At 48.1% G+C, this 22,547-nt stretch overlaps 1 protein-coding gene across 3 annotated transcripts in view; it reads right to left on the reverse strand.

Moving 5' to 3' along the window:
* The window catches only part of ASAP1 (ArfGAP with SH3 domain, ankyrin repeat and PH domain 1), a 1,926,573-nt gene that overhangs the window by 636,839 nt on the left and 1,267,187 nt on the right, over positions 1 to 22,547 (reverse strand). For all 3 annotated transcript variants that reach the window (XM_086966222.1, XM_086966220.1, XM_086966221.1), the window contains one exon: positions 2,497 to 2,683. In XM_086966222.1, the coding sequence (XP_086822348.1) occupies positions 2,497 to 2,683 (187 nt within the window). The remainder of the gene's footprint in view (positions 1 to 2,496; positions 2,684 to 22,547) is intronic.

Consider the following 22,547-nt stretch of genomic DNA (forward strand, 5'->3'; position numbering starts at 1 on the left):
TGGACAGGAAACATGGGTCGCCCGTAGCCGGGCGGTGGCGTCGGGCCACGTTCCTATCTACAGGCGAACCTGTAGCGGGCCTGGACCAAGTGCCCAAAAGAACGTCCGACAAGGCCTCATTAAACGGCAGCATAGGCTCCATGGAGCATGACTGCGGCTTAAGGACCTCAGTGAGGAGGTTAGTCCTCACGGCCGCGACGGGGAGCTCAAGGCCCAACGCCTTAGCAGCCCTCATCAACACCACACTATATGTTGCGCCCTCCTCCGAAGCCACGGAAGGAGGAGAGACGAATCCAGTGTCTGGAGAGGTGTCCAGGCCACTGGCCTCCCCAAGGTCTCCTGTCCAGTCCATGTTAGACTGACATTCCCTTGTCAGAGGGTCCTCAGACCCCTCCCAATCCTCCTCTTCCCCCATCTCCTGAGACTCAGGGTCGTAAGTGAATGAGGATGGGTCATAGGGATGGAAATCCCCGACCGGCGTCGAGATCGGCGCCGACAGGCCCCGTCCCGACGCCGGAACCCATACAGAGGAGGCATTGGGGACGGGACCGACCCCGGGGGGGTCGTAAGGTCCACCGGGGACGGTACAGCGCCCGACGAGGGCCGAACGGCACCCTGCGGCGTCGGGTACGAAGGCACCGACGACGCCGGGACCGCTGAACCCTGCGGCGCCGAGCCCGAGGGCAGCGGCGGCGTCGGGATCGTGGAGCCCTGCGGCGCCGGCGCCGAAGACGCCGGCGGCGTCGAGGCCGAAGCACCCGACGGCGTCGGGGTCGCAGCCCCCGACCCACTAGGGCCCCCAGACGGGTTCGCTGGGCCCGAAGGCGCCGCGGAACCCGTCGGAGAAGAAAGGGACCTCATGGCCATGAGGAAGCGCTCTATCTCCTCCGGCGTCGCGTTCAGCCCAGGGACGGGGGGGTATGGAGCCGAACGCGGCGCCCGCGACTCCTGAGGAGCCGCGTGGGCAGTGTCACCCGAACCCCCGGCCGCATCGCGCGAGCGTCGGGGGGAGTCGGAAGAGCGATGATGTCTCTTCGACTTCTTATGCTTCTTACCTGACGACTTGGACCCGGAGGAGTGGCGCCGACTCCCGGAGCTGTGACGGCTCCGCCCCCGCGACCTGTCCCTCGACCTCCCGTGGGACCGGGACCTCACACGGCGCGGGGCCGACTGGCGGATCTCGAGTCGCCTGCGGGACCGCTCCCGCCTGGCCTTCCTCGAGAGGGCCCGACAGTCGGAGCAGGCCTCGTCGTCATGGTCGACGCCCAAACACGTCAGGCACAGGCGGTGCGGATCCGTAATCGACATGAGGCGTTCGCACTCGTCGCAGTGCTTGAAGCCGGGCATCCTTAACGGCACCGTCGGAGTCGTGAAGACTTCGAAATAGATCAAAAGATCCAAAAAGTTAGTCAAAAAATGACTAGGGAACTGCTTTTTCCAGATCTGCGCTGGCTGGCGCGGAAAAAAGAAGAACTGACGTCAGCACGCAGAGGCGGCGTCTAAGTACTCCCACGACGTCATCACGGCGCCCACGACGCCGACGACGGACGCGGAGCCGCAGACGACGCCTACCGACGCGCAAGGGTACTGCTACGCAAAACTTTCCGGATCCAGTCTGACGCCTGGGGATATTCTAAGGTAAGGAATCTATCACTAACATGTCTCTTTCAGATGTTCTATAGCACACTCAGGAAAGGTTTTACAGTCATCAGAAGACTGAAAGTTTGAAGTGGAACTTTGAATCAGCATTGAAAGGTATGGAAAGAAAGGACCTGATAGTAGACTGCAGGAGTGGCTCTTATATGCCGCTCTGGTCTATAACTTCCAGGTAAGCATGAAGTCTATGTGGAGCTGCACAAAGCATTTATCAGCAAGCGTGAGCACTGCTATAACTTTCTCCAGATTCATCTAGCACTTAGTTGATATTCTAAGGTGAGGACTATGGAGATAGAAGTGTCAATCAAAATATGATAGAATTTGATTTAGTGCGATTTATAAAGCAGGGGGTCATCCTCTCCAAACTGAGGTCGGAATTGAAAGCTCTTGGAATGTACCTCACATCCTCAATACTGAACACCACATGGAATACACACATATTAAGGATCGTCGTTTGCCTCTGGCCTTTAGCCCAGCTACCTCAAGTTCTAACCTTTTACCAGCTGGTGGGAGTAAAATTTGTGGACTGTTGGAAGTAAGCCTTCTCTTTTTGGAGATCGGTCTTAACCTACATCCCTTCATGTCCTCTACAGAACAGATTTCTGCAAAAGGGGCCGTGAGCTGCTTTGCAGACCACAGTCAATAAAATTTGACTGTAAGGTATTCCCATATGCCACATGCAAAGTGCCATTTCTATCAGCTAGGCTCATGGTGTTATTTTAAAGATGACTTTTAATATTTTTAGATAGCGATAATTCTACTGCTTAGATGAATAAAAATAGTCTTACTGCAAATTTACTAAATATTTGCTCATTTCTTCTGCGATGTAAAAGAGCTTACCTGTCCAGGCTCTAAGAGTGGCTCCATTAACTCTGCTCCTTCCGCATAAACCTGAATTAGTGCAAGCAAATCCCTGGATTTCACAGCTTCAAATAGTTCATTCAGTTTAGTTGCAGAAGGCTCAAATTTTTTTTTTGCAAACCTACGGTCTACATATTTAGCAGTGATATATTCTTTACGTGCAGTCCTATGGAAAGGAAACAAAAATGGTTACTTGCTAAAATTTGTATCTGTGTTTCTGATCAAACAGATCTGTAACATTAGTATTTTCAAGAGACATTCTCCTCATAAGTTCTGCAGCCATGTTTAATGTTTTGACTAAGACCGGAAGCATCAAGTTCAAAAACAAGTAAATTGAAATTCTAGCAGTGTATGTTTCCTACCATTCTATTGTTGTGTTTTACCATTGATTGCCTAGGGTAATGGTCTGTACACCAGCCTACAACCAAAATGACGTGGTGTTCCCCCAAACATATAAGTGTGTGTTTACACAGAATCAGTTTTTAAAGAGATAAGTCAGAAAGTCTCACATAATTGTTGAGTCACTGGAAAAGATACACTAACACCGAGTTGAACATTCCGAGCTCTGAAATATTAGAGATTTACACTTTTCTTCAATTGATGCAGTATAACTCTGCAACACAACTGCTGGAATACAATGCAGCACAATTCCAGCATTTAAAAATACTTAGCACACTTTATACATTTTTAGAGCTCATAATGATGGTAATAAATTATTACTAGAGTGGCTAGCAAGATTAAGGATATGTTCTCCTTAAACCCTTTTTAATAACCGTGGTACTTATATACTTGCAGATGTGGCAGATTTGCAGGTTATGTCTACCTCCATGGCAACCTGCTCTTATCTAAATCGCATGCAAAGTACACTGAACACATATCACTAAGAGATGTGGAACAAACAGCATAACAGCCCATACACGAAATGCACCTGCCTGGGCACATCACAACTCCTCCCCCTGATCCCCCCCCCCCCGACCTCAGTTTGAGCCTCATCTAAATTAGTTAATAAATCCCACCAGTAGTTTTACAGGCCGGAACTCACAGTAAAGACGTAAACCCTAGAGATATATTGAAGCGCACAGCGTAGCCATCAGATACGCCCAAACGCTCATAATCCACACATACGTTATGTTAGTCAATTTATAGAGTACAATCTTTTCCCCAGAGGGGTCTTGGCGCTATTCCTGCAAACAACTGTAAGTCAACTTAAAACAAGAGCCTACTGATTAAAAAGCCACATCTTTAAACTTTTTTTCTGAATTGGAGAAGGGATTGTGCTGCCCTTAGGGGTAGCGGAAGAAGGTTCCAAGCTCTTGACGCTCTCACCACAAAACAGCGTCCTCCCCATTTTCCTTTTTTAAATCTGATAACATGGACTTTAAAAGCACCTAATGATCTTAAATTTCTAGTGGGTGTATACCAGGTTAGTATTTTTTTCAAAAACAAAGATCCAGAGTTATGAAGAGCTCTGTAAGTAAGACGGAGTGCCTTAAACGTGATTCTGTGTTTGACCTTCAACCAGCGAAGGTCTTTCAGTGCCTGGGCGGAAGATTGGTATCTGAGGAGTCCCAATAATGACCTAGCTGCAGAGCTTTGTAAAACTTGCAGTATGTTCAAATATTGGGCCTGTAAGCCATTGTAGAGACGGATACAATAATCGATTTTCGATAAAAACGAGTGTGGAGATAAGGATTAGTTACTTACCTGTAATCCTAGTTCTCTTCCAGGGGTATCCTCATCAAAGTCATAAGCATTAGAATATTCCCGCCCATGCGCGGGACCCCGGAAACAATATATTATATGTGCCCCACGTATATATAGACATATATATATAAATATAAATATATATATATATATATAAAAATAAGCAATTGCAGCCAAATAAAACAGTAGAGCTGGAATATGCTGTGAAGAATTTCCACCATACATGTGTATTTGCATTAGAAACATGAGAAACAACACCAATGCTTGTTTAGAAACTGTTTTAATGCTTAGAAAACAGTAGAAATTCTTATAACAGACTGTAAGCATATACAGCTCTCAGGCTGCATTGCAAATACCCAGTCTAAAAAGACTGAAAAGCTAACCTGTAGCTGAATGTACTAAAACTGACGCTGTGCCTTTAAGGCACCTCTGCCCCTAGCTTCCCATCATGCCTCAGGGGTTACAGTTAGGTCAGTTGTTCTTTTCGGAGACTGAAAACCAAACCATGGTAATAACAGGTTAAAAAATCTCCTACTTAATAAACAAAGTCCTTTGCCCGGGGAGGCGGGAGGGTTGCTTATGACTTTGATGAGGATACCCCTGGAAGAGAACTAGGATTACGGGTAAGTAACTAATCCTTCTCTTCCAGGGGATCCTCATCAATAGTCATAAGCATTAGAATAGAGTAGCGAGCCTCAGCTCATCCCTGCGGGCAAAGGAATCAACAGATAACATTCATATCCGTAGGCCCAAACAGTAGGCCTTATTCTACCCAAATAGGTTTCTCAAGGAGGCTTGCCCTACTTGAGACTCCGCTCTGGAATCAGACTCTAGGCAATAATGCCTTGTAAAGGTATGGACTGATTTCCATGTTGCAGCCTTGCATATTTCTGACATAGGGATGTCATGTAAAAACGCTATTGTGGCTGCTTTTCCTCTAGTGGAATGAGCTTTGGGTGATTGTAACAAAGGTTTGCCAGCCAGCTGGTATGCTAGCCTGATACAGGAGACAATCCATCTGGAGATGGATCTTTTGTTTGCTGCAAACCCCGTCCTCATTGAACCATAATTGACAAAGAGGTGGTCTGTCTTTCTGGTGTCCTTCGTCTTTTCTAGGTAAAACTTTAGTACCCGTTTTAGATCTAACGAGTGCAACGACCTCTCAGCTGGGGTCGATGGGTTAGGAAAGAACGAAGGAAGGGTAATCGTTTGATTTATATGAAAATCCGAGACCACCTTTGGAAGGAAAGATGGATGAGCCCTCATTACCACTCTGTTGTGGTGAAACACAGTGTAAGGTTCCTTGGTGCAGAGTGCTTGTATCTCGCTAACCCTGCGAGCAGAGGTTATTGCCACCAAGAAGGCCGCCTTCCAAGTGAGATGCTGCAAGGAGGCCTTGTGTATAGGCTCAAACGGTGTAGACATCAGCCTGGAGAGAACCAGGTTCAACTCCCAGGGAGGAGAAGGATTTCTCACAGGGGGATAGACCTTCTTTAACCCCTGAAGGAAATCCTTAACCACTGGGACTTGAAAAAACGATGTTTGTGTAGGTGATTTCCTGTACGCTACTATGGCGGATAGATGAACCCTAATAGAAGCGTATTTCAACCCTGATGTAGCCAAGTAAAGGAGGTATGGAAGGACTACCTCTTCTTGTCCTTTGGTGGGATCAAAGCCATGGTCCTTACACCAAATGAAAAATCTTTTCCACTTGAACGCATAAGACGCCCTTGTGGAAGGTCTCTTTGCCTGTCTTAAAATATTCATACATTCCGGAGGCAGATTTAAGTGTCCATATTGCAAGACCTCAGGAGCCATGCAGTCAGGTTCAGCGACGGGAGGTTGGGATGCAGGATCCTCCCGTTCATTTTGCTCAACAGGTCTGGGCTGCACGGCAGGCGTCTGTGTGGACACAGCGACAGATGTAACAGGTCTGGATACCACCATTGTCGCGGCCAATCCGGAGCAATCAGGATCATGTCCATGCTCGATCTGATGAGCTTGGCCACCACCTTCGGAATCAGTGCCAGAGGAGGAAACGCATAGGCGAACATTCCTGTCCACTCCAGCAGGAGAGCGTTCCCTTGCGTCCCTGGACGGTGGAACCTGGATGCGAAGGCGTGGCATTTGGCGTTTTCGTCGTCCGCAAATAAGTCTATGTCTGGACGACCCCAGCAACGGAAGAGTTCTTCGACTACTTCGTCGTTTAGCACCCAGTCTGGCTGATCTACGAAGTGCCTGCTGAGTGCGTCTGCTTTTGTGTTTAGCTCGCCTGGGAGGTGCACTGCCACCACCGACAGTCCCCGAGCCAGAAGCCAGTGCCAGATTGCCTGGGCCTCCAGAGACAGAGGGCGAGATCGAGTGCCTCCCTGCTTGTTCAGATAGAACATAGTTGTAGTGTTGTCCGTCTGAACCAGGATTTTGTCCGTTGTTATTGCTGGAAGGAACGCTTTGAGAGCCAGATGAACTGCTCGCAGCTCCAGCATGTTGATGTGGTATGTTTGGAGGTTGGTCGACCAACGACCTTGAATCTGAAGATGACCCATGTGAGCACCCCAGCTTTAGAGATGCGTCCGTTACCACAGACAGCGAAGGAAGAGGTTGCTGAAAAGGGACTCCCTGCAGGACATTCCGAGGGCAAGTCCACCACTGTATGGAGGTCAATGCTGCTTGAGACAGGATGATTCGATCCTCCCAATCTCCTGTCGCTTGGTCCCATTGATCTTCCACAGACTCTTGTAGAGGCCGCATCCTCAACCTGGCGTTCGGTATTAGGAAGATGCAGGACGCCATGGAGCCCAGTAGAGATGCTACTTCTCGCACCTTTGGACGAGGAAACTGAAGTAACTTTTTGCATTTCTGCCCCATGGAAGATAGTCTCTCCTGCGAAGGAAACGCTCTTCCTAACTTTGTGTCTAGAACTGCTCCCAGATAGTGGATAGTTTGCGTGGGCTGCAGGACGGACTTTTCTGTGTTCACGTGGAGGCCGAGCCTGTGTAGTTGTTGGAGACACAGGTGACAGTCTTTGGTGGCTTGACGAGGGGACGGACTCTTCAAGAGCCAGTCGTCTAGATATGGGTATACAAAGAGACCTCTTTTGTGAAGGTATGCCGCTACCACTGCCATGCATTTGGTGAATACCCTTGGTGCGGATTTGAGACCGAAGGGAAGCACTTTGTACTGGTAATGCTTTTTCCCTACCAGGAATCGCAAGTACTTCCGATGACCTGGTGTTATAGGAATGTGGAAGTACGCGTCTTGTAAATCCACCGAACACATCCAATCTCCAATTTGTAGATGAGGACATATCTGATGAAGTGCAAGCATGCAAAACTTCTCTTTGACCACCACCTTGTTGAGGGTTCGAAGATCCAAAATCGGTCTGAACTTGTCCTCTTGGTCTCTTTTGGGGACTAGAAAATATCTTGAATACACTCCTCTCCCCCTTTGGGATGGGGGTACCTCTTCGATTGCGTTTTTCTTTAAGAGGGCGTTCACCTCCCTTGCGAGGAGTTTTAGATGGTACGAGCGAGTCTTTTTTGGAGGAATCGGTTGTGGTCTCTTCCGGAAACGTAGCGCATATCCATTGCGCAGTATATTCAGCACCCACCGATCTTTGGTGATGCTGACCCACTCTGCCAGGTGTTGCGAAGCACTTCCTCCCACTGGAGTGGGTAACGGCGCCAGAGGAAGCCACTGCTCAGGCCTTGCCTCCTCTAGGCGTGGTAGAGGACTGATGATGTCCGCCTCTGCCTCTGCCCGATTTTCCTCCTCTGTATTGCGCCTTTCCTTGTGGTTTGTTTTGAGACCATTGAGGGGTTTGAACCCTCTGTTGGCCTCCCCGGTTCTTGTTGGTCTTGAAGCGTCGTTTGAACTGCTCTTTCTTTTTCTTCAGACCAACCGCCTTCACTGTGTCCAACTCTGTCTTCATGCGGGTCATCTCCTGATCGGCATGCTCTCCGAAGAGTGAAGATCCGGAAAAAGGTAGATTGAGGATGCGCTGCTGGGCATCTGGTTTGAGACCAGTTAAACGCAGCCAAGATGATCTCCTCGCACATACCCCATGTGAGTAGGCATGTCCTGCTAGAAGGGCGTTATCTGCTGATGAACTAATCATTTGGTTCGCCACCAAACAGCCCTCCGTCACTGTCTCCTCAAAGTCCTTCTGGTCCTCCTTGGGCAATTTCTCCTTGAATCGTTCCATGGAGTCCCATAGGGCTCTATCGTACCTTCCCAGAAGGGCTGATGCACTAGAGACTTTCAGGGATGAAGCTGCTGTGCTGCATACCTTGCGTCCCCAAGAATCTTGGGTCTTGCTGTCTTTGTCAGGAGGGACCGAAGAAGAAGGAGCGACTGTGTGATTCTTTTTAGCTGAGGCTACTATGACTGAGTCCGCCGCAGGCTCTCCCTTAACAAAGATAGGATCTGAGTCGGCCGGCCTATATTTCTTCTGGATACGTGCCGGTACCGCCTTGATCGTTGCTGGCATGAGGAAAACCTCTTTGATTGGGTCCATTATCCCCGGAACCAATGGGAGTATAGGCCGGGTATATGATTTGTGACGAAGGGTCTCAAAAATCACAGTCGTGGACACCACTGGAACAGCCATCTCTATATTAAGTTTGTGAGCCCCCCTTTGTAAGACGTCCAGATACGTGTTGACGTCGTCAATCGGCGAAGCTCTGGAGCGAGGGCTGTCTGCCAGCGTTGGAGAGTAATCCCCTTTAGAACATCTAGATGAAGATGAAGAAGAGGATGATGGAGTTCTCCTTCTCCTGTGGTGAGATTTCTCCTTCCTCACTGGTGATCTTCTCGGTCGTTCTTCCCTTCGAGGAGAACGTGATTTTCTCCGATGTTCCCTTCGGGGAGAACTCGACCTCTCTGCCCGTTCCTCCCTTCTCGGTGTTCGAGATCTGGGCTGCTCCCTCCGTGGTGATCGGGAGACCCTGGGGGTATGCGACCTTTCCGCTCTCCTCTCCCGAGAGCGTGATCGGTCCCTGACAGGGCTCTGTCTGTCTGCCTCTTCTATCAGTCTCTGAAGAGGTGACCTGTGGAGTGGGCTTACATATCTTCGTAGCCTCTCCGTCGCTCCAGAATCCTTCCACTGGCTCAACGGAGCATTCCATCTTGGCGAGTGTCTTGTCTGTGTGACATACTGTCGCTGGGGCAACGGACTCCTACTCCTAGAAGAGGACCTCGATGAGCCAGAGGTTCTTAAGGAGGAATGGTGAGAAGCCGATTGTGTCACTAGAACAGTTGAAGGCACTGAAGGAGATCTTCGTCTCACCGGTGTTGGAGGACGTCTCAAAAGTCTTTCCCTCGACGTCGAACGCCTCTGCGGCGTCGACGGAGTGATAACCTTCGACGTCGAACGCCTCGACGATGACCCGTGGTCCCTCGACGTCGACCGGCGATGTTGAGCCGACGACGGAGTCTTCTCCCTCGACGTCGAACGGCGTTGCCCTGCCTTCGACGGAGGTCTCGACATCGAACGACGTTGCCCTGCCGTCGACGGGGGTCTCGACGTCGACCGACCTTGGTCTGCCGGCGACGGAGATGGCAATCGACGTTGTCCTGTCGTCGACGATGCCCTCGACGTCGAACGGACACGTGGCGACGGCGGAGGATTAGACATTCTCGACGTCGAGCGCCGACGCGCCATCGACGATGATCCCTTCCTCGACGGCGAGCGACCGAGGGGGCTCTTGCTCCTCGACGCCGAGCGCCTCCGTGGAGACGTCGGCGGAGGTGTCACACTCTTCGAAGCCTGTCGACGTTGAGACGACGGCGAGTGTGATCTGTCTCTCGACGCCGATCGTCGCCTGGTTGACGACGGCGGAGTTGACTTATGTCTTGACGCCGATCTTCTCGTCGACGGTGATCTCGTGGCTTCTCTCGACGCCGATCGTCGCCTAGTTGACGACGACGGAGCTTTCTTCGTCGTCGGTGAACTTCTTTTCGACGACGATTTCTTCATCAACGCCGGTCCCGACGTCGACGGAGTTTTCTCTCTAGAACTGTCCATCAGATGTTGTTTTTTCAGCGCCGAGCCCGACGCTGAGGTTGATGGACTCTCTGACTTGCCTTTGGAGGGAGTTCTGGGTCTCTTTGAACTCTTCCTCTCTGTAGATCTTCCCCTGATGGATCCCTGGGCCAGACCATAGAGCCTGTTCCTCTCTCTGTCTTTAAGAGTCCTGTCAGACAGATTTCTACAATGTGAACAGTCTTTAGGATCATGATCCTCTGGCAAGCATAAAATACAGACCTCATGAGAGTCTGATTTTGCCTTCTTGTGGCCACAAGAAGGGCAATTATCAAATAGTGTGGGCATCCTGACAGGAAAACCTCACAAAAAATCGACTGCTAAGCAGTTATTTACTTGACACTGTTGTTAAAAGTCAAAGTAAATCAAAAAATTGTTCTTCAGAAGATTTTCTGACTGAAAAAGGCAGAAAAGTGTGGAGCTGTGTATCCAGGGTCCTTCCTGAAGGAGCCGGAAAGAACAACTGCCCTAACTGTAACCCCTGAGGCATGATGGGAAGCTAGGGGCAGAGGTGCCTTAAAGGCACAGCGTCAGTTTTAGTACATTCAGCTACAGGTTAGCTTTTCAGTCTTTTTAGACTGGGTATTTGCAATGCAGCCTGGGAGCTGTATATGCTTACAGTGTGTTATAAGAATTTCTACTGTTTTCTAAGCATTAAAACAGTTTCTAAACAAGTATTGGTGTTGTTTCTCATGTTTCTAATGCAAATACACATGTATGGTGGAAATTCTTCACAGCATATTCCAGCTCTACTGTTTTATTTGGCTGCAATTGCTTATTTTTATATATATATATATATATATATATGTCTATATATATGTGGGGCACATATAATATATTGTTTCCGGGGTCCCGCGCATGGGCGGGAATATTCTAATGCTTATGACTATTGATGAGGATCCCCTGGAAGAGAACTTAATTTCCTAACTGCAATAGGGAGGAAATTCATTATTTTCTTTAAAATCATCAGCACATTGTATGATGATGAGATTACTGCATTAACTTGCTTGCCTAAGTTTAGGTGATCATCTAAAATGACTCCCAAGCTCTTTGCTTGGCAAGTTGGAAAAGGGAGGGGATCCAATTAGACCGGACAGCAAGAAGCTGACCAAAAGTTTGGGTTATACCCAACCGAAATCACCTTTGTTTTCCCCGCATTAAGCTTGAGACAGTGTTTATCCATTCAAATGTTATTATGTCTCATGCATTGCAGAATGCAATGACTCGTCTCATTGGAAGTGTTATGCATCGAGCACACAATTTGTGTGTCGTCATACCACGCTTTGTCTTTCCCAGCTTGCAGTAAACATAAATACTTTTAAAAAAGAATGTATAAAATATAGGTGAATGTAGAAAGGAAAATGCTACTTACCAGTATGCATCTGTTCTTGGCATTTAGAGCTGTAGATCACTTCACTATGCATTAGATCGCCACCTGGTGTTGGGCTCGGATGATTGCATGTTGTTGTCGTCTTGGAAGAAGTCTTTTGTAGTCACGAGATAGGGGACTCCTCCCTTGGACGATAGTGCGCATGGGCATCGGCTCCATCCTTAGATTGTTTTTTGCCATGATTGGAAATGATGGAGTTAGTAGAAGTAAAGAAAAAGATGCCCATGTGGGTGCATCTAAGTAAGATAGAAACTGGAACAGATACAAGTCCCAGGGACGCGGGAGGGCATGTAGTGATCTGCAGCTCTACATGCCAAGAACAGATGCATACTGGTAAGAAGCATTTTCTGCATATCATATGAGCTGCAGATACTACACTGTGCATCGATTGTGCAGCAGTGTCTCCCCTAGCGGAGGTCACCTGTATCTGTTGCAGTTGTTTGAAAAAGAGTTTTAAGAACAGCTTGGCCTACTGCAGATTGCTGCTTGGCTTGCACATCAACACAGTAGTGTTTAGTGAAGGTGTGTGTTGTAGACCATGTTGCTGCCTTGCATATGTCTTCTAAGGGGATGTTCCCTAAGAAAGCCATGGAGGCTCCTAGCTTGCATGTGGAGTGCGCTCTAGGAGGAACTGTTAATGTACGTTTTGCTTTTGATAGCAGACTTGTATACATTTTACAATCCACCTTGCAATTCCACCCTTAGAGATGGGGTTGCCTTTATGAGGTGGAGAGAAAGATACAAATAATTGTTTGTTTTCCGAAAAGATATAGTCCTATCTATATAGTAGAGAAGAGCTCTTTTAACGTCTAGAGTGTGTAGAGCTCTTTCTGCTACAGAGTCCAGGTTTTGGAAAAACACTGGTAACTCTACAGATTGGTTTAATTGAAAAGGAGTAATTTCCTTTGGAAGGAATTTAGGATTAGTTCTTAGAACAACTTTGTTACGATGTAGTTGTAAAAAAGGTTCTTGAATAGTGAAAGCTTGTATTTCACTTACTCTTCTAAGAGAGGTGATAGCAATAAGGAAAGCTTTTTTTCCATGTGAGGAATTGCAGTTCACATTCGTGGAGAGGTTCAAAAGGGGGTCCCATGAGCCTTGTAAGAACCACGTTGAGGTTCCACACTGGAGAAGGTGGTAACCTGGGTGGAATGATTCTTTTTAATCCTTCCATAAATGCTTTAATTGCAAGTACTCTAAAAAGAGACAGATGTTGTCTGTTCTGTAAGTATGCCGCAATTGCTGCAAGGTGCAGGCGTATGGATGAATATGCCAAGTTACACCTTTGTAAATGTAAAAGGTAGCAAATGATATTTGGATATCCAGGGGATCAATTTGATTATTATTACAGTAAATGGCAAATCTTTTCCATTTAGCAGCATAACAATCTCTGGTAGTAGGTCTCCTGGCCTCTTTAATGATGTTCATACAGTCTGGTGGTAGGTGAAGATAACCAAACTCTAAGACTTCAGGAGCCAGATCGCCAGATTCAGTTGATTTGGATCTGATTGTCGGATGTCTCCATGGTTCTGCAGGAGCAGGGATGGAGTCAGTCGTAGCTTTTGGTGTGGAACTAGAGGTAGTTCTAGCAGTGTGGTGAACCACGGTTGGTGTGCCCATGTGGGAGCTACCAGGATCAGTTTTAGAGACTGTTGTCTGAGCTTGCGTACTACTAATGGTATTAGTGGTATGGGTGGTAAAGCGTACGCAAATCTGCCTGACCAGTTCATCCATATCGCATTGCCCTTGGACAGCGGGTGTGGAAACCTGGCAGCGAAGGTTGGGCATTTTGCGTTTTCGTGTATGGGGAACAGATCTAGGTCTGCATGACAACACTCGTGAAAGAATGGTTGAAGAACCTGCGGATGTAGTTCCCATTCGTGAATTTGTTGTGTCTGCCGACTCAACAGATCTGCTATCTGATTGTGAACTCCTGGAAGGTGCTCTGCTAACAGATATATGTTTTGTGGAATGGCCACCTCCAAATGCTCTGTGCGAGTTGGGACAGTTGTAGAGTGTGTGTCCCCCCTGTTTTTGTATGTAAAACATGGCTGTCATGTTGTCCGTCCGGATCAAGACAGCTTTGTTCTGTACTTGTACTTGGAATGTTTTGAGTGCTAAGAAAATTGCCTGCAGCTCTAGATGATTGATATGGAGCAATCGTTGTTGACTGTTCCATTGTCCTTGAGTTGTATGGTGTAGGAGATGAGCACCCCATCCTGTGAGGGATGCGTCTGCTGTAAGCACTAGTTGTGGAACAGGCTCGAGGAACGGCCGCCCCTTTGTCAAGTTTTTGGTGTTCCACCACTGCAGAGAGTGATGAGTGCGGCTGTCTACCAACACCCTTGTGCCTGGTTCCATTGCTGTGCTAGACATTCTTGTAATGGGCGCATCTGCAGTCTTGCATATGGTACTATGAAGATGCAAGATGCCATCATGCCTATTAGTCTCATGAACATTCTGGCTTGCAGAGATTGTTGCTGTTGAAAGATTGTGACTAAGGCTTGAATGCTCTGTATCCTTGCTGGACTGGGATACGCTAGAGCTGTAGATGTATTTGTTGTAGCCCCTAGATACTGATGTATGTGAGAGGGCTGGAGGTGCGACTTGGTGAGGTTTATTGTGAACCCTAAGTCGTGTAATGTTTGAATTGTCTGATGTGTGTGGTGGACACACTGATTGAATGACTTGGCTTTTATGAGCCAGTCGTCTAGATAAGGGAAGACATGTATTTCTTGTTTTCTGAGGTGTGCTGCTACCACTGCTAGGCACTTTGTGAATACTTGTGGTGCCGTTGTCACTCTGAATAAAAGGACGTTAAACGGATAATGTTGTCCGTCCTACCTTAGATACTTTCTGTGAGCAGGATGTATAGGAATGTGGAAGTAGGCGTACCTCAGATCTAGTGCTGTAAGGAAATTGCCTTGTTGTAACAATGGGGGCACTTGTTGTAAAGTGATCATATGAAAATGATCTGATTGTATGTAATGATTGAGGGGCCTGAGATCGAGGTATGGTCCTAGTGCCCCGTCCTTCTTGGGAATTAGAAAATACAGCGAGTAAACCCCTGTTCCTTCTTCTTGTAAAGGAACTAATTGTATTGCGTCCTTTTGTAGAAGTGACATAACTCCTTGTTTGAGCAGAGTAGGGTGTTCTGTAGACATTGGATGCTGCCTGGGTGGTATGTGGGGAGGGGTTGCTGTAAGTTCCAGGCAGTAGCCATACTGGAAAATTACCCACTTGTCTGTTGTAATGGAGTGCCAGACAGGCAGGAATTGGTTTAATCTGCCCCCCACAGGAGGTGAATGCTGTTGGGGGAGCAGAGGGAAGTCACTGTTTTGTGGCAGAAGAGGTTTGATTACTGTTGTTACCCCGACCTCTTCCCTTGTTGTTATTCCCTGTATATCCTCCTCTAAAATATCCCTTGTTAGAGGATGTTTGTGTGCTGGATTTGAAGGATGTTGTGTTGTCTGCAACGGTTTGTTTGGAGACCCCTCTATAGAAGTTTGTGTGGACTGTAAAGCTCCCATAGATTTGGCAGTGTCTGTATCCTTCTTCATTTTCTCCAGTGATGTGTCTACCTCTGGTCCAAACAATTGGTTTTGATTAAATGGTTGATTTAAAATGGTAGTTTGGACTTCTTGTTTAAATCCTGAAATGCGTAGCCACGCCTGTCTTCTAAGTACTACACTAGTATTTACAGCTCTAGATGCAGTAGCGGCAACGTCTAGTGCGCACTTAACCCCTTCGATGCTCATGACGGAACGGTTCCGTCATGAGCGTCGGGTGGCCTGTGCTCATGACGGAACCGTTCCATCATGAGCACGTTGGCTCATTAGAACCTTCAGCACAGCGCGAAAATTCGCGCCGCGCTAAAGGTGTTAATAGAGGCATTGGAAATGAGTTTGCCTTCTTGTATAAGATCATTTGCTTGTGCCTTATATTGGTCAGGCAGATGGTCTATCAGTTTCTCTTACTGATTATAATGAGCCCTATCATATCGGGAAAGGAGGGCTTGTGTATTTGCTATACGCCATATGTTGGTTGCTTGTGCAGCTATTCTTTTGCCTGAGGCATCTATGACCTTGGATTCTTTGTCAGGTGGAGGTGCCTCACCTGAAGTTTGTGAGTTTGCTCTCTTCCTAGACTAGGGAATCTAATGGTAGTTGCCCTTTAATGTAGGCTGTATCTGCAGGTGCAGGACTATATTTTTTCTGAATTTTAGTGTTTAAAATCCTAGTACGTACAGGGTCTTTAAAATTTCTGGAGCATGTTTGATGACCCCTTTAATCATAGAAAGAATTTGAACAGATCTCTGTGATGGTTCAAATGTATCTAATAGGAAATCTTCCTCTGACTCGTCAGAATGCATAGTGACCCCGTGGTAAATGGCAGCTCTGTTCAATAGGTGCCCAAAACCAATGTTATCTTCTGGGAGAGAAGAATTTGATGGGTATGACTGTGGGTCAGGAATGTCTGGTATATCCTGTTGGTTTGGGTACTCCCAGACTGTGTCATCTGTAGGGTATGGGAAAGGCTCAACTGTGTCCATCCCTCCTCCTAAACTATACTCATCATCATTTTGAGGTGATTGTGGTGACAAAAGAGGAGAATGTGAAGGAGAAATCTGTGATGAATTGTTAAGAAGAGCAGGAGATGAAGGAGAAGGAAGTATAGGTGAAGAAGGGTGGCAGAGTCCTTCTACTTGGCAGGAACCACAGGAGTGGATGTTTCATCTGCCTTTCTCTTCTTATGTGGTGTGGTGGACACCTGACCTGTCTTGGGGTCGATGTAGATCTTCTTTTGCAGAGGATCTGGCTGGAAAAGTTCTCCTGCTTCCGAAACTTTTGTCGGCGCCGATTTTTTCAGGTTCCGGGCTTATCTTTAGCCTTAGGGGTTGTTACAGTGTCCTTTGGCGTAGTTCGACACCGAGGGTGTTGTTTTCGGTGTCGTGGGCTGTTTCGAGGCTTTGGACGCGTCAGAATCAGGCCTTGTCGGTTTCGGCATCGAAGACGATGTCTTCGTAGTGGAAGCTGGGCTTGTCGGCTTCGAGGCGTCGGACGCTGGCTTCGTACCCTTGTCTTTAGAAGTTGATTGTTTCGGAGCCGAGACTTCTTTCGGTTTCGGTGCCGAGGGAGCTGGTGGGATCAGCACATGCGGCTTGCTCGGTACCGAGGTACCGGAAGGCTTAGCTAGTTTCTTCGGACTCGATGGCGGGGCTGTCGAAGTGGTCTTTCGGTCGCGACTGGGCCCCGGAGGCGGAGTGTTGACCTTTGCCTTTGATCTGGGTGCTGTGTGTGTGGTGCAGGGGCAGTAGTACTCACGCGCTGACCCGATGGTATGGAGTTATCTGAGTTGTCTGCCTCTGATACGATCTGGAGATCATCTGAATCTTCTTCAGGATGAGCGGAACCTTCTCGTCTAAGATATCCACCGGTTCCGGAGCTGATCTCTGCATGTCGTATCGACGGGCCCTCCGATCTATGATGGTTTTCTTGGATCAAAAGGACTCGCAGGCTGTACAGCTGGATTCGTTGTATTCTGGCGATAAGCACAGGTTGCAGAGCTCGTGGTGGTCACTGCGTGGAAACTTTGCTCCACACCCGGGGCATTTCTTGAATGGCGTCCTTTCCATGAGATGTAGGCCTCACGGAGTGGATAGGCCCAACTGCCCGGGTCGATGACCGGAATCGAGATGATGGAATCGAAACGATGTTAGTCGGTATCGAAGTTAGTTTGAAGAGTTTTGGGACGTTTTTTGCGCTTCGAAGTGCTTGAAAAGTCGATTTCTAGCCGGAGTGGAAAACTTTCATCCGAACCCAGTGGCGGAAAAAAACAATCTAAAGATGGAACTGATGCCCATGCGCACTATCGTCCAAGGGAGGAGTCACCCATCTCGTGACTACAAAAGACTTCATCCAAGACGACAACAACATGCAATCATCCGAGCCCAACACCAGGTGGCGATCTAATGCATAGTGTAGTATCTGCAGCTCATATGCCTCAAACACATTGTTATATAAGGTGTCATCTCTTTTTTAAATCAATAAGATGTGCAGACTAATACAAGATTACTGTATCATTAAGAAACAAGGCTTGGGGTGGGTGTTATAGAATCTAGAATATAGAATTGACATGAACAGCAGACCACTGCCTTTATTCGCTCAGCAGCAGATCTCTCACCATGTTTAAGGGAGACCTCCGCAATGGCAGGCCTTTCTGCTTAAAAAAAAAAAAAAAAAAGCTCCACTCACACGCTGGAGCACCTTCAGAGTTTGTTTCTGACAAACGAAAAGAACAGTAGCCCTTACACACAGGAACACACCCTAAAGAACAAATTACACACCTTCGGTAAAGCTTTTTCTGGTAGATACAGTATCTGTCTGTGGATTCCTCACCTTTTGAATTACCCCTGCACCAGCATTCCCCGGAAATTATTTTCTTAGCTCTCCCACGTCGACGAGGATGTCACAATAGCATGGCTCCGCTCGAGACTCTGTATGACGTCACGAGAGCCATAAGAAGACCTCGTTGGCGTGCTGACGTCAGTTCCACCCACTTTTTCCTTGCCCTCGTGGCGAACGGATGGACCGGCAACATAGTACATGTATACACAGTATACAAAATATATACACAAATGCATACAGTATACACATATATATGTCCATCAAAGTGCCAGAAAGCCCGTGAGCGCACTCAATCGCAAATGTAATTATTTTCACGAAAAACCAACTGCAGCATTCCGGTGTCTTTTATTCTTTGAGCCTGACGCGTTTCGAGGTTTCCAGCCTCTTACTCATAGGCTGCTTAGAGAATATTATCAATGCCTGATGGTTAAATGCTGTTGAGTGCCCTCTGAAATGCTTTAGGGCACTTTGGTTTGAAATGCTTACACACAGCGGCCCAGTCGTGCAGAGGAGCACCATCGCTAGTGGCAGAAGCTGAGATGTTGTACTGTTCGACATCGTTGCAGCACAGCGTTTAATATGCTAATTAAGTGAGTCTTCTTGCTCCAATGCCTACTAAGGTAAAAATAATTGCTTTTTAAATATGGAACGAACATTGAAGTTACAAAAGTGAAATTTTAGCCCACACTACGGACTCTATGTCTGACCATGCAGTAGGATAATGGCACTTTATCAGAAGCCCACTGGGGGCTAGTAAAGAAATAAATAACGCCAGAAATTAGTTGGTGTGAGCCTTTAATGAATTTCCCAGCAGCCCATGATGAAGAGGCCTTGTAGCCTTGAAGCACAAGTTACTTACCTTCAGTAACAGTAGTTAGTGTTAAGATTCCTTACCTTAGAATATCCCCAGGCGTCAGACTGGATCCGGAAAGTTTTGCGTAGCAGTACCCATGCGCGTCGGTAGACGTCGTCCGCGGCTTTGCGTCAGTCGTCGGCATCGTTGGCGCCATGATGACGTCGGAGTACTTAGACGCCGTTCTCGCACGCTGACGTCAGTTCTTATACATAGCTCTACCGCGCCAAAAACGCAGAGCCATGATAAAAACCGACACTGGTGCCATGAAACTAGGGCCCTCAAAGGAATGACCTTAACCCTAGATATCGGTTCGCAGAACGGGGAGGATGGGTGGGGCGGTAAGGAATCGAACACTAACTACTGTTTCTTACAGATATATCGTTACCGAAGTTAAGTAACTTGTGCATCTAAAAGAAACAGGTTAGTGTTAGATTCCTTACCTTAGAATAGATAACCCAGCAATACCAACCCCGGTGGTGGGTCTGCAAACCAAGATCACACCAGAAAGTCCTGGAGCTCGGAACGGCCAAAGAAGCCATCTCTCCGGACTTGGCTGTACAGGCAGTAGTGTCTAGCTAACGTGTGCAGCGAGGCCCACGTAGCTGCCTGACAGATGTCCTGCAAGGGGACTCCCCGACCCAGGGCAGTAGTAGCCTCCGTGGCCCGAGTGGAGTGGGCACGCAGCCCCACCGGAGGCTCCTTCTTAGCCAGAGAATAACAGGCCTTAATGCACAAAACGACACATCGAGAAATGGTGCGTTTGTGCACTGCCCCTCCCTTCTTAGTGCCCACGTAACCAACAAAGAGCTGGTCATCCACCCGGAACTGGCACGTGCGGTCCAAATAAAATGAGAGCGCACGTTTTGCGTCCAGACAGTGGAGCCTCTCTTCCTCTTTTGAGGGATGCGGAGGCTGAAAGAAGGTGGGCAAGGTGATGGACTGTCAGATGTGGAAGGCTGTAACAACCTTGGGCAGGAAAGAGGGACGTGTTTTTAAGACAACTGTGTCCGGATGGACAGAAAGGAAAGGAGGCTTAGAAAAAAGAGCCTGTAGCTCGCTCACCCTCCTGGCAGATGTGATGGCAACCAGGAATGCAGTCTTAAAAGTAAGAAGACGGAGAGGACAATTGTGAAGTGGCTCAAAGGGAGCGCACATCAAATAAGTTACAACAAGGATCAAGTCCCACTGAGGCATCACGAAAGGAACAGGAGGAAACATGCCCTTCAAGAATCTATTTACAACAGGGGACTTGAAAAGAGAAGGCTGATCAGGGAACCTCAAGAAGGCTGAAATGGCAGAGAGGTAGGCTTTGATAGTGCCCAGAGCAGATCCCTGGTCGGCAAGTGAAAGAAGAAAGAGGAGAACCTCTGAAAGAGGGGCAGAAAGGGGATCCACAGCCTTTGCTGTGCACCATGCCACAAATCTGTTCCACCTGCAGGAGTATACCGCTTTTGTGGAGGGACGCCTGGCTGCCAGAATGATATCACAGACTTCAGGAGGCAAGTCAAATGGCCTCAACTGCCGCCGCTCAATCTCCACGCATGGAGGTGGAGGCTGGATAGGTTTGGGTGGAGGACCATCCCCTGCTGCTGCGACAGAAGGTACTCATGAAGAGGCAGACTAATCAGGGGATTGACTGACATGCTGAGTAGCTCGGGATACCAGTACCTTCGTGTCCAGTCCGGAGCCACAAGGATTACTTGGGCTTGGTCGCGCCTGATCTTCTTCAGCACTCTGGGCAGAAGTGGTATAGGCGGAAAGGCGTACAACAGACCGCAACTCCACTCGCAATGAAAAGCGTCGCCGAGCGAGTGCCGCCTTGGAAATTCCAACGCACCAAACTTATGACATTGTGAGTTCTCTTCTGTGGCGAATAGATCTAACCAAGGCTCTCCCCACTGCCGAAAGAGACCAAGCGCCACGTCTGAATTCAGACGCCATTTGTGATCCATCATGCACCGACAGCTGACTTCGTCCGCCCTGGTGTTCAGGGAACTTGCCAGGTGTTGAACCACCAGGGAGACGCCCTGGTGTTCCAGCCATTGCCAGAGGCGCAGAGCCTCCTGGCAAAGGGTCCACGATCCCACCCCGCTCTGTTTGTTGCAGTACCACATGGCGGTGGTGTTGTCCGTGAACACCTGCACCACACTTCCCGGGACAGAGGGAAGGAATGCCTTCAATGCAAGCTGGATCGCCCGCAGCTCCAGAAGGTTGATGTGGAGCCCGGACTCCGCCGGAGACCAGAGGCCTCTGATCTCCGCCTCTCCCATGTGGCCCCCCCAGCCCAGTAGGGACGCATCCGTCACAACTATGTGCTCCGGTTGGGGTAGGGAGAGGGATCTGCTGCTGACCCAATCGCAGTCCGTGAGCCACCACTGCAACCATCTCGCAGTGCCCTCCGAGATCAGGACATGGTCGGACAGGTTGCCCTGATGCTGGGCCCACTGAAACTTCAGGTCCCACTGCAGAGCTCACATCCGCCACCTGGCCTGATGCACCAGAAGGATGCAGGAGGCCATCAGCCCCAGAAGCCGCAGCATCAACCTGACCGAGACCCGGGATAAAGGCTGAAAGATCAGAATCAGAGCCTGAATATCTCGAACCCGCTGCTCGGGAGGATAAACCTGAAACTGCGCTGAATCCAGAACCGCTCCGATGAAGAGGAGCTTTTGAGAGGGACACAGGTGTGACTTCAGCACATTGATGGAAAACCCCAGCAAGTGCAGGAGGTCGGCCGTAGTCTGGAGGTGGCTGACGACTGTCTGCGGCGAGCCCGCCTTCAACAACCAGTCGTCGAGATAGGGGAAGACTGACACCCGTAATCTGCGCAGATAAGCTGCGACCACCATACATAAAATGTAGCCTCACCCTCAAGACACTAATTCCTATTTATTATGACAATACCAGGGTTTAAACATTTTTTTCTAAACAATACCCGTATGTTTGTATAATGCAGCTACTCATTAAAGTCACAGTGTCACGTTTTGCAAAAAATTGAATAAAATTGTCCGCTACCATCCAAACCCCCCAACTTCCATTCAATGAGAAAATGTGGGAGAAGAGAGAGAGTACCTCGCGGTAGAACCGGCAACGGGGTTACAGGGTAACAATTACCAGTGTACCCACTTCTCATCATAGGTAACTCCCTCTCTTTTAAGTGAAAGAAAAGAATCAGTGAAAAAAGTGAAAGAGACAAAGCAAAAGAAACAGTGCTTGTTCTCCCTCTCGAGAGCCACAAACTGTGACTGTCACTCGTGTAACAGTAAGGTAAGATAAATAACACTTACTATCATGTGTGCATATATACCAATAGAACCCCAGTGAGAAATAACAAGTGTAGTTCTCACCACTAAAATTGCAGGGCATGCTGACCATCAACCTTTATTCTGGGCTGCAAGCACTCCAAATTAAAAATGGTTCCTATTAAACCATATCTTAACAATTCATTGCTGTTGCCAACATGTTTTGTTGCTATATTTTGCGCAACTTCATCAGGGCAAACATGGGTTCATCTTCTCATTCTTTCACTCTTGCGTTTTATTAGAACACCTGTGATGGTAGACAATGACATAAAACGGACTTAAGCCAGCCGTGGAAACCACCAATTATCTGCAACCCAGGCGTGGTTAT

This window comes from Lissotriton vulgaris, chromosome 4_1 (genome assembly GCF_964263255.1).
Source record: "Lissotriton vulgaris chromosome 4_1, aLisVul1.2, whole genome shotgun sequence".
Lineage (NCBI taxonomy): Eukaryota > Metazoa > Chordata > Amphibia > Caudata > Salamandridae > Lissotriton > Lissotriton vulgaris.